This window comes from Rana temporaria, chromosome 4 (assembly GCF_905171775.1).
Source record: "Rana temporaria chromosome 4, aRanTem1.1, whole genome shotgun sequence".
Lineage (NCBI taxonomy): Eukaryota > Metazoa > Chordata > Amphibia > Anura > Ranidae > Rana > Rana temporaria.
In genome coordinates, this window is record NC_053492.1 from 119,407,158 (window position 1) to 119,420,195 (window position 13,038).

The window sequence follows — 13,038 nt, forward strand, 5'->3', positions numbered from 1 at the left end:
ACCCTCTTTTATTTTAGCAAGGAGTGGGGGCAACTATTAATGTGAAGAAGGTTTCTGAGCAGGTCTGGTAGCTTTAAGGCTGGCACACACAGGTCGACTATCAGCCTGTTCAACAAACTGGCCAGCAATCAGGCCAGTGTGTACAGCAGCCTGTTCGGCTTCTGTCTAAAAGGCATGCTGGAAAACCAGCAGCCGACTGGCATCCGATCAGCGCTCGCAGCAAATTGCTGCGGGGCGCTGATCAGCGTGTTCTAGTAGGGGGGACAATCCCCTGTCATTACACCATAGCTCAGCGGGGAGATCACTGTACTAACATTGTATTGTTCGTACAGCTAGCGCTTCTGTTTCTTTTAAGTTCAGCACGCTTGATTGAATGAAAAAAAATAAAAAAAATGCAACTGCATATTAGTTGTAAGAAGTCTGCAATTAAGTAAAGGACCTGCAGTAGGGGTCAACTTCCTGAGAGGACAAATATATGGAATCTGCATAGTAGGGTAGGGATCCCCTTTCCTCAATAGGCTTTTTTATATTCTTTAAGGGAACGTCCAAAGAGGCGCGTACCTACACGAATTGTAAACTTGCACCAAGATTAGGATTGTCTATAACCACTATTGATTTCTGACACTGCCAAGGCAAAGGAGCGCTTTCAAAAAGCATACAGATGCATCGCAACAATCCTTAAATCCTTAACTCCTTCAGATCTGTGCTATAGCCGAATGACTGCTACAGCGCGGACTTACTTTGCCTACTTTCCCGGCCCCTTACCACGTGATCAGCTGTCAGCCAATGAGAAACTCGGTAATCATTTTTTTCCTCCTCACGCTGACAGCGAGGAAAAATAAAAGGCGATCGGCTTCTGTGCAAGGGACATCGGTCACGAAGAGGAAGAGACACAGGCACCTCATCTGTGCACACCAGTACCACCCATCAGTTCCTATTAGTGCCACTTCTCAGTGCCGCCCCATCAGCATACATCAATGAAGGAGAAAAATTACCTGTTTGCAAAAAAATTTAACAAAATTCCAAACGGTTTTGTATTTTTTTTTTAAATCTCCTTTGAAAAAAAAAAAAAAAACACAGAGGTGATCATTTGGGTACAGTGTTGTATGACCGCGCAATTGTCATTCAAAAAAAGTGAGAGCGCTGAAATCTGAAAATTGGTCTGGGCAGGAGGGGGGTTTAAGTGCACAGTAAGCAAGTGGTTAAAAAAAGGAGGGAATTACCATCAATTTAACAAAGTGATGCGATTCCCAGAAAGGTTTTTGCCAGTGCCCCATCACCTGAACGTAGCAACATATAACCCATAGTCTGAGAACTCTTATCCTGGTACTGTACAATTAGGATAGATGTGTGCATGCTTTTTTCCTAGTGCTCAAAATAGCACTAGAACATGTGAGTATTTTGACATTAGCTGTCAAGATATTGTAAGAAATTCATCATACTACAAAATGGGAAGTTCTATTTATAAATGGAAAGAATCCTTATTCGGAAGCTAATTGGACACTGAAGAGTACAGTTGCGACAAGGATTAGAAGTGGCATATAATCCCATTCTGGAATTTGAGCAGTGTACACAATATTGATCAAGAGGATAGGGAGAGAGCCGCCAATAGTGTAGCAAATTTTATAAGTTAAAATGCATCCATTATGCAGTCGCAGACATCGCTGGTATTAAGCATTGAAACAAGCTCCATGTGAGGCCATCAGTACAGAGCTCAGTCCACATCAGAGCTGCTGACAGGAGTGCTGTAAAGACATAGCAGGGATCCAAGCAAGCCGCGGGGAGCCATTGAGGGAGACTGGATCTGTCAAGGAGCTGCCATTCATTCAAGATGCTTTGGCCAATCAGATTGCGTTTTGGAGTCCAAACCACGCCTCCTTCATCAGCCAGGTGTTTGGCTGCCAAAACATGTTCCGATTGATCACAGAATCTTGGATGGTTGACAGCTTAACAGATCGTGTCTCCCGCAGCTAGCTTGGATCCCTGCCACGGCTTCACAGCGTTCCTGTCAGCAGTTCTGATGTGGACTGGACTCTATACTGATGGCCCTTACATGGAGCTTGTATCAATGCTTAATAATAGCGATTTCAGAGTGCATAAAGTTTGCATTTTAACGAATAAAATTTGCTACACTATTGGTAGCTTAGCACCTCCCTCCCCATTTCTTTCCTTTCTTGCAATGATTGGGTTTCCAACCTGTTCAGGAGGCAGCCTTTCCCCAGCCAGCTGTGTCAGCAACAGACTTGCTATATATGTATATATATTTTTTATCATCATTTGTAAATGCATTTTTGTAGGTTTACATGCTAATAATTTAAAGTCAATAGAAGCCCCTCATACACCATTTAATTAAGATTGTATGAGATCTATCCACAAACTAGAAAATGCAGCGCAGAGTGCTGGTGTTTTCTCTTATATACATACACACAATATTGATCCTCTAGTCAGGGGTCAACATTTTTTGATGAATGTTCACCCTTCTGGGTGTTGGTAGAGCAAAAATTAAGAAACAAACTCTTCATACCCAAGGTGAGCCAGGAATACAAGCATAACAGTTTATTGTCCACGATGTGGAGGGTAAAACAATTGGAAGATAAAATCAATGATTAAGATGAATGGTACCATGCTGGAAACATGAGGGCGTTGGACTAATCACAGGTCCGGCATTTAGGGGTGCATGGGGAAGGCATCTCTGGACTCGGGCACCTCAGGAAACTAAGCCGGCTCTTGCCAGCATGTCCAGATGATGACACTCATCATCCACATCGTGAACAATAAACTGTTATGCTTGTATCCCTGGCTCATCTTGGGTATACAGTGGGGGGAAAAAGTATTTGATCCCTGCTGATTTTGTACGTTTGCCCAGTGACAAAGAAATTATCAATCTATTGTTTTAATGGTAGGTTTATTTTAACAGTGAAACAAAACAACCACCAAAATATCTAGGAAAGCGCATTTAAAAAAAATTATAAAATTGATTTGCATTTTAATGAGGAAAATAAGTATTTGACCCCTTCGCAAAACATGACTTATTACTTGGTGGCAAAACCCTTGTTGGTAATCAGAGGTCAGACGTTTCTTTTAGTTGGCCACCAGGTTTGCACACGTCAGGAGGGATTTTGTCCCACTCCTCTTTGCAGATCCTCTCCAAATCATTAAGGTTTCGAGGCCGATGTTTGACAACTCGAACCTTCAGCTTCCTCCACATATGTTCTATGGGATTAAGTTCTGGAGACTGGCTAGGCCACTCCAGGACCTTAATTTGCTTCTTTCTGAGCCACTCCTTTGTTGCCTTGGCTGTGTGATCTGGGTCATTGTCATGCTCCCATCCACAACCCATTGTCAAAGCCCTGGCTGAGGGAAGGAGGTTCTTACCCAATATTTGACAGTACATGGCCCAGTCTATCGTCCCTTTGATGCAGTGAAGTTGTCCAGTCTCCTTAGCAGAAAAACACCCCCAAAGCATAATGTTTCCCTGACATCTTTGGACAGCTCTTTGGTCTTGGCCATGATGGAGAGATTGGAATCTGATTAATTGATTCTGTGGACAGGTGTCTTTTATACAGGTAACAAGCTGAGATTAGGAGCACTCCCTTTAAGAGCCCTTTCACACTGGGGCCTTTTTCGGGTGGTTTGTCAGTGGTTTTAAAACTTTTTCAGCCACTAGTGGGCGTTAAATGCACCCCGCTAGAGGCCGAATACCTCTGCAAAGACGACAATAAAGAGCTGCTAGTAATAGCGGTGCTTTACCGCCGACCCCACCCCAGTGTGAAAGCAGCCTTAGAGAACGCTCCTAATCTCAGCTTGTTACCTGTATAGAAGACACAAGTCTTGCTGATTGATAGGGATCAAATACTTATTTCATTCATTAAAATGCAAATCAATTTTGAACTTTTATGAAATGCGTTTTTCGGGATTTTGTTATTCTGTCTCTCACTGTTAAAGAAAAAAAAAACAGCAATTAAAATAATAGACTGATCATTTCTTTGTCAGTGGGCAAACGTACATCAGCAGGGGATCAAAATACTTTTTCCCCCTCACTCTACTCCGAGTTTGATTCCCCACAGTTTATTGAATCAAACAGTACCATCCAGTCTACAGGAGCGCTGTCTATCTTGTTATTGTACCAGAAAAAAAGAGATTTTTAATACAGCTTACCTGTAAAATCTTTTTCTTGGAGTACATCACGGGACACAGAGCGGCATTCATTACTATATGGGTTATATGGAGTACCTTCAGGTGTTGACACTGGCAATCTCAAACAGGAAATGCCCCTCCCTATATAACCCCCTCCCATAGGAGGAGTACCTCAGTTTTGTAGCAAGCAGTATGCCTCCCAAAATGGTCCCCAAAGAGGGGTGGGAGCTCTGTGTCCCGTGATGTACTCCAAGAAAAAGATTTTACAGGTAAGCTGTATTAAAAATCTCTTTTTCTTTATCGTTACATCACGGGACACAGAGCGGCATTCATTACTATATGGGATGTCCCAAAGCAATGCTTACAATGAGGGGAGGGAGAACATCTCCAAGACAAAAGGATTTAATTTAGAGATATACTCAAATCATAATAAATCCAACTTAGTTGAGAAAAATAATTTTAAATTTTAAATTTAACTCAAAAAAGAGGAGCCCCCCGGCATCCGAGGGTCTCAAACTGCAGCCTGCAGCACTGCCTGCCCAAAGGCTGTAATCAGTATTCCTTCTTACGTCCAACTGGTAGAATTTTGTAAACGTGTGGACAGAAGACCAGGTTGCCGCCTTGCAAACTTGAGCCATAGAGATCTGGTGATGTGCTGCCCAGGAGGCGCCCATGGCCCTAGTAGAATGAGCCTTTAATGATACTGGAGGAGGCAACCCCTTCAAGCCGTAGGCCTGAGTGATTAACTGCTTAATCCACCTAGAGATGGTGGACTTTGCAGCTGCCTGCCCTTTCTTGGGCCCATCCGGTAAAATGAACAACACATCCGTTTTCCGGATCTTCTCTGTAGCTTTAAGATAGGCCTTCATGGCCCTGACAATATCCAAGGTATGCAGCAACCCTTCCTTTCTGGAAGTGGGTTTAGGGAAGAAGGATGGTAATACCAAATCCTGGTTTAGATGAAAACTGGATATAACCTTCGGTAGGAAGGAAGGATGAGGGCGGAGAACGACCTTGTCCTTATGAAAAATAAGATATGGTTCCTTACAGGATAAGGCCGCCAGTTCCGATACTCTTCTTGCGGAAACTATGGCGACCAAAAATACTAACTTCCTTGTCAGTAAAACCAAAGGAATTTCAGCCAACGGCTCAAACGGTTGTTTCTGCAAACTTGACAGAACAAGATTTAAATCCCACGGACAAAGCGGGGATTTAACTGGAGGTTTAATACGTAAGACCCCTTGAAGGAAGGTCTTAACCAGCGAGTGGGTGGCCAGCGGCCGCTGAAACCACACTGACAGAGCTGAAATCTGTCCTTTGATTGTGCTTAATGCCAATCCCTTATCCACTCCTAGCTGGAGAAAACTTAAAACTCTATCGATGGTAAACTTGCGAGAAAGCCATAGCTTGGACTCACACCAGCCTACATAGGCCTTCCAGACCCTGTAATAAATCGCCCTAGAGACCGGTTTCCTGGCTCTGATTAGGGTAGAGATTACCTTCTGAGACAGACCTCTACCCCTGAGAATCAGGGATTCAGCTTCCAGGCCGTCAAATTTAGATGCCGTAAGGCAGGGTGGAGGATCGGACCTTGCGATAGCAGGTCTGGCCGTAGAGGAAGAGTCCAAGGGTCTCCTACTACCATCTTTAGGATTAGTGAGTACCATGCCCTTCTGGGCCATGCTGGAGCTACCAGAATGACTGGTATGTGCTCCACCCTGATCCTGCGCAGCAGGCGGGGTAGTAACTGGAGCGGGGGAAAAGCATAAAGAAGTTTGAACTGATGCCAAGGGCAAACCAGCGCATCGGTTCCGCAGGCCATCGGATCCCTTGAGCGGGATATGAACCTGTCTAGCTTCTTGTTGAGTCTCGATGCCATGACATCCACGTCCGGCACTCGCCATCTTTGGCAGAGTGCTTGAAAGATTTGTGGATGCAGAGACCATTCCCCCGGCAATAGAGTCTGGCGGCTTAAGAAGTCCGCCTGAAAGTTGTCCACTCCTGGAATGAATATTGCCGATATGCAGGGCACATGAGCCTCTGCCCATAGGAGAATCAAGCTCACCTCTCTGAGCGGCTTGACTCCTGGTTCCCCCTTGGTGATTTATGTATGCCACTGCCGTGGCATTGTCTGATTGAATTCTCACCGGGAACCCCTGTAATTTTGACGTCCAAGCCCTGAGGGCTAGTCGAGCAGCTCTGAGCTCCAAGATGTTGATGGGCAACTGCCTCTCTGGCTTTGCCCAAGTACCTTGGTGAGTGCAACCATCCAAAATTGCTCCCCAGCCCGTCAGGCTGGCGTCTGTGGTCACTATCTTCCAAGCCACTGGGCTGAAAGACTTCCCCTTCAGTAGATTCTGAGGGTCTAACCACCAACACAGACTTTGTCGGACTCTTGATGAGAGCGGCAACGGGATATCCAAGGCCTGTGGCCTTCTGCTCCCTGCTGACAGGATGGCTGCCTGCAGGATGCGAGTGTGGCTCTGGGCGTACGGCACCGCCTCGAATGTGGCCACCATCTTGCCTAGTAATCTCATACATAGGCGAATAGTCGGTTCCTTCTTGCTTAGAACCAGTAGGATTAATTCCTTGATGGCTTTGACCTTCATCAGAGGTAGAAACACCCTCTGTTGTTCTGTGTCTAACCTCATGCCGAGATATTCCAACTGCCTTGTGGGCTGGAATGCTGACTTTTCTCGATTTAGGACCCAGCCGAACCTCTCGAGGTATTGGACCGTGAGGGCCACTGCTCGCTCCAAGCCGGGAGACGAGTGATCTATGACTAGGAGGTCGTCCAGGTATGCTAGGATCGTGACCCCTTGGATCCTTAGCTTGGCTAGGATTGGAGCTAGGACCTTCGTGAACACCCGGGGGGCCATAGCCAACCCGAAGGGAAGCGCCACGAATTGGAAATGACGCGAAGCCACCATAAAGCGTAGATATCTTTGATGTGGCTGAAAAATTGGAACATGAAGGTAGGCATCCTTTATGTCTATGGACGCCATGAAGTCGTCTTTTTGGAGTGTGGCAGCCGCTGACCGCACGGACTCCATCCGAAATGAGCGGATCTTTAGGTAAGTATTTACCATCTTTAGGTCCAAAATTGGCCTGACATCTCCATTGGACTTTGGGATGATGAATAGGTTGGAGTAGAAACCCAGCCCCTGTTCCAGGACTGGTACCTCTACTATTACTTCTTGGGAAAGTAGATGATCTAATGCCGACATTAATGCGGCTCCCTTCTCCGGATCGTTTGGAATCCTCGACTCCTGGAAATGAGGAGGAGGAAACCTTAGGAAGTCTAGTTTGTAGCCCGTAGCCACGGAAGACCGTACCCACTTGTCGGGAATGCTTGCTTCCCAAACCTCTGAAAAGAGTCGCAGCCTTCCCCCCACCTTCGTGGGTGGGGGCGCCCCTTCATAAGGTCGACTTGGGGGCTGGTTTTGCTGGTTTGCGAAACCACTGCTTTCTGCCTCTAGCAGCCTGTCCCTGCGACTTGCTGTTGAAGCTGAAGTTTGCTTTTGCAGGAGGCCGTCGATACTGTTTGGCATTAGAGGGCCCCTGCCCAGGGGAGCACTGTCGTTTAAACGCAGGCCCCTGAAACTTCTTCTTTGTTGGCAAGAGAGTACTTTTGCCGTTTGAAATGGTCTGAATGTATTTATCTAGGTCCTCTCCGAAGAGTCGTCCTCCATGGAAGGGGAACCCTACCAGGAGCTTCTTGCATGGGGGCTCGGCCTCCCAGCTTTTTAACCATAAGAGTCTTCTCATATGGATAAGGGATAACGATAAACGTGACGCTTGCTGGATAGAATCCTTAATTGCGTCTACCGTAAAGCATATGGCCCTAGGGACAACCGATAATTCTTCTGCCTGCTGGGCAGGAATAAGTTTAAGCATCTGCTTAATTGGATCCGATAATGCTTGAGCAACCCCAATCGCAGCCACAGCTGGCTGCACTACTGCCCCTGCAGTAGTGAAGGAGTTCTTAAGTAGTGCTTCCAAGCGTTTATCAACTGGATCCTTGAACACCTGTATGTTTTCAACAGGGCATGTTAACGATTTGTTAACACATGAGATGGCTGCGTCCACCGCAGGAGTAGCCCATCTCTTGGAAAATTTATCTTCCATAGGATATAATGCAGAGAATCTTTTAGGTGGTAAAAAGATTCTATCTGGCTTGGTCCAGTCTTGGAACATAACTTCCTCTAGTAGAGGATGGATCGGAAACACTGCATTGCTTTGAGGCGCCCTTAGTGAGCCCAAAGCTGAAACCGTTGATACTTGGAGATCTGGTACCGGCAAGTTGAATGCACTATGGACCAAGTCCGTTAAGGCTTGAATCCACCAGCTCTCCCTTTGGGAGACTGCTCCAGACTCCTCTGTATCCTGGTCTTCGATCCCCGAACCTGCTTGGTCCTTGTCCAAGAGGTCGTCCAATTCCCCTGAGGAAAGGACCTCCTCTTCCGAGGGTCCACGCTCGGGCGACGGAGACCTAATCCGCTTACTGCCCCGCATAGCTGTGGCTATCATTTTTCCCATTCTTTTCTCCATCTCTTTTAAAGAGGTGAGTAATACCTCGTCCGTGACCATCTTAGGGTTGGACTGACCCGCGCCAGCTCCAGCCCCAGATCCCGATGGCCCCAAGGCTCCTTCTGGGGAAAGCAGCGGCATAACCTTGTCCGAGACCTCAGACTCTCTGGGGGAATCCCCACCTCTTGTACCCTCTGACCCGGATGCCATGGTACAATACCGAGGTACACCTGCTAGCTTATTGGTACTTGGAACTATAAATAGTTAATTGTCCAAACACCTGTTTGGGGGATAAAAAATGCCTTCTCCCCTAGATGATCTCTTTTTTTTTTTTTTTTCGTTTTTCAAATCCAGGAAAGAAAAAGCACTTTGTCCCCCTAAGTAGTATTGCCAAAGAAAAACTATTGAGATGGAAAAGAACAGCCTATTTCTAGGCTTGAAAACAGTCTTCTGAAGACTGTAATATCTTTTGTGGCCACTGTGTGTCCTCGGCGCCCCGTGCTGCCGCTCTGGTCTTTCCCTCCTCCGTTCCAATCTTAGAATGAGCTGCTGGAACGAAAAAGGAAGGGCCGCCCCTTCCTTAAGCAGCTGACCCGCCCTTCCCCCCTCAGCTCAACGGCGCGAATTGCGCCTATAACACGGGGATGCGCGCGCGCGCCCGCCGACAGGGGGGGGGGGTTGGGGGGAAGGGAGCCTCTCCACGAGGAGGTCAGCGTCTGCCTGCTTTGCAGGCTCTGAGGAGGAAGAACCGATGGAGCACCGCCTGGAGGCTTGCAGGTAAGCACAGCTCTCTGAACACACACATATCATACACACAGGCCCCACTCAATGCTTTTCCAACACTACAAGGGAGGTCACTTCTTATGGGGAATAATACACATAGAGCCATCCTATCATTAAAGCCATCCTATCATGTGACTAGTTTGCCAGATGCAGCGCATAACTTTAGGCATGTCCCCTGTGACCCCCCAGAAAAAACCTGCTAAGAACCAAGTTCCGCAAGTTTTCCCCTCACTTACCTGCTCCATGCCGCAGGACTTTGCCAAGCAAGAGGCCCAATCTTCCCCCATCTCCGTGGGGCTGTCTAGACCTTCAGGCCCTGGGTTCCTATGAAGGATCCACTGTCCTGGGCCCATATAGCACCCTGGCAACAGAAACATTAGGCCCCCAAAGGTTTCTAAGTTCTGGGCCCAGGGTCCAGCTCTCTAAAAAGAAAAGCATTATGGGCTATACCCCAAGGGTTTGGGGTCCGGTTACTGACCACTTTAGCACTGAGGCCTTTGGACAGAACCGGTTAGCTCACCTAATCCCAAGGATGCGGAGGCAAGCTAAACCATGACCAACACCTAAGACACTGGCGTAAAAACTGAGGTACTCCTCCTATGGGAGGGGGTTATATAGGGAGGGGCATTTCCTGTTTGAGATTGCCAGTGTCAACACCTGAAGGTACTCCATATAACCCATATAGTAATGAATGCCGCTCTGTGTCCCGTGATGTAACGATAAAGAAAGGTAGTGCAATATGTTATAGCATGCACTGCAACCTATATTTGTGACTGACAATTTGATCAAGTTCTTTAAAGAGTACAGACCTATGGCTTGTTGAAGAGTTTTTTTAAGACACACTCCCAAAAAGTCATATTCCAGGATCATCTTTAATCTGTGACCAGAGCATTTCTGTATGTAGTCTGACCCTTCTTACTTCCTTCTTAGTGGTCACTTAGACTACCCTATTAGCTAATGGGAAGGTGCAGGCAAACATACCAGACCAGGTTATAATCACAATTTCTTGCCAGATCACCACTACATTTCATACATGCACCATAGGGTACCCACTATCCAAGCTATGAGAATCTAACATATTTCATAAAGGCACATGTATACTTTAAGATGGCAATGCATACACATTTTAAGGACAGAAATGAAGAGGAAGATCTCTGAATGGTTATACCAAAAGCAGCAACAATTTGTTTTTATTTCAGTAAACCTACTGTGTGTTGTAACTTTTATCCTACAAGTTATGTTGTGTCGCCTTTTGAATGCTCTCTTCTCCTCATGTACTATCCCAAAGCCAAGAAGTGTCAAAAGAGACAAAGGTTATTTTTAAATAATAATCATAAGAATTATAATTAAAAAAAACGGACACTTGGCAGAGCTTTTAACCCCTCTCATTTTAATCCTCTTACTGCTTAAAATTAAGAAATATACATACATTTTGTGTTTTCCGATACGTACGTAAAGACCAGGTAAATCTACTAAAATATCACATATTTTATACCTGCTGTGGCTTTTGTATTGTCGTTTTCGGCTTATTTCGGCGCTCCAGAAACTGCTTGGAGAAATCCTTTGCTTCTGGGGTGTCGCCAAGATATTCACAGACATAGTCATGGACCTCATAGGGAGACTCCACCTCGCGCAGGAAAGACACAAATGTGTGCACTGCACCAACACATAAAAAAATACTGTAACGTTAACCGAAAAGTGTATGCAAAAAAAAAATAGACATTTTGCTTTACCTATAAATTACACAGATTGGAATCTCCGGAATACATATTCGATACAAATTTAATACATTTAGTTTTTTTATACATTTTAAATACCGGTACATATTTAATACAAAACAGAGGAAACACATTCATACATGGGTTATATGCATGTACTGTACCTTCGGGTTATTGAACACTGGCAAGCCTTTGAGTATACACCTCTTCAGGATGTCTTCCCTATAACCCTACCCCACTCAGTAGGTCCTCAGTGTTGTAGTGTGAAATACATTTTAGATTCTTTACTACATTTTGTATGCTATGTATTGCACATTGCACTGATATTCTACACAGCACTAATAATGTATTGATTACATATAAAGATTTCAAAAATGTCGAAATGTGATGCCTAGGCAAGCATGGTTATATATATATATATATATATACACACATATATATACATATATATACACATATATATACACACACACACACACACACACACACATATACATACATACCTTTAAATCAAATGCACCGAACAGTACAGTTACTGAAAAGATGCAGAGTGTCCTTTTGTGTCTGTTCTCTACTGCAGTACTTGTTCATTTGGAACCACTGATCAAAAGACTGAAGTTCAGAGTTCTGTTGTGAGAACCTTGCAGCCAAAAGCTGCATCTGCAGAAGAAGACCATATGGCAGGCAGCCTTGCACAGTTGGGCTACAGAGCCTTGGTGCTGAATAGTCTCGAGAACTCCCACTGATCTGATGTAATGGGTGCGTAACAGCACAGGAAGAGGTTTTTGCTTAAAAGCGTAAAACCCTTGCATTCAAATTCCTTATATTCCATATATCCATATACTCATATAGGTATTTTTGGATGCACAGATGTATCAATGATGTTTTATGATGGCTAGGCTCATGATTTTATCAGTCACAATTATATATACCGTATTTATCGCGGTATAACGCGCTCCCGCGTATACCGCGCACCCCTAAAGTTGCCCCGAATCCTGTGGGAAAACGTTTTTTTTGTACTTACAGTTTTGGTGTCTTGCGAGGCGTCCATCGGCGGCCTCGTTGGGTCCGGCGTTAGGGTGTCCTCTTCGTCGGGTCCGGCGTCCTTCTGCGGCTTCGGGTGTCCTCTTCGTTGGGTACGGCGTCCTTCTGCGGCTTCGGGTGTCCTCTTCGTCGGGTCCGGCGTTTTTCTGCGGCGTCCTCCCCGCGCCGAGTTTGAATACTGCACCGACATATACCGAGCGCAGTACACTCGTGTATCGTCGGGCAGGCTCGGCAACTCTCGCGCTGACGTCCTGCCCCGAAGATACACGTGTACTGCGCTAGGTATATGCCGGCGCAGTATTCAAACTCGTGACAGGAAAGCGGGTATCGGCGTATACCGCGCACCCACGATTTTGCCCTGATTTTCAGGGCAAAATAGTGCGCGGTATACGCCGATAAATACGGTACATTATTAAATTTGGTTGTAGCCCTGGTTTAGCAAGTTCCCTCGACCCATGAAACAAGTTCAGAAATATGTCTGACAGACATGATGGCCAAGACAAGAACCTGCAGTAGAGAACCACACTAAAGGTACCAGGGAAGCACAGGGTACAGGGGGGGGGGGGGGGGGGGGGCTAATTTGAGAAAAACTTTAAATGCATATTTTTACAAGGGAGTGTGAAGACGGAGGCCTTTGAAAGAGTATGGATAAGGCTGATGACAGCCCTTTCAGGGTGCCAAGAGTCAAGTTATGTTTGCAAGAAGGCCAGAATGCAAGACACACAGTAATCCCTAGGACTTGACTACATTCAAACCAGGAAAAATGGGATTTCCAGGTACGATAATACCTGGAAGTGGCTTTTCTTGCTTTCAGCAAGGTAGGAAT

General features: G+C 45.8%; 1 protein-coding gene across 2 annotated transcripts in view; it reads right to left on the reverse strand.

The window, feature by feature from the left end:
- GIGYF2 (GRB10 interacting GYF protein 2) overlaps window positions 1–13,038 on the reverse strand; it is a 183,988-nt gene that overhangs the window by 4,862 nt on the left and 166,088 nt on the right. For both annotated transcript variants that reach the window (XM_040348946.1, XM_040348947.1), the window contains one exon: window positions 10,946–11,106. In XM_040348946.1, the coding sequence (XP_040204880.1) occupies window positions 10,946–11,106 (161 nt within the window). The remainder of the gene's footprint in view (window positions 1–10,945; window positions 11,107–13,038) is intronic.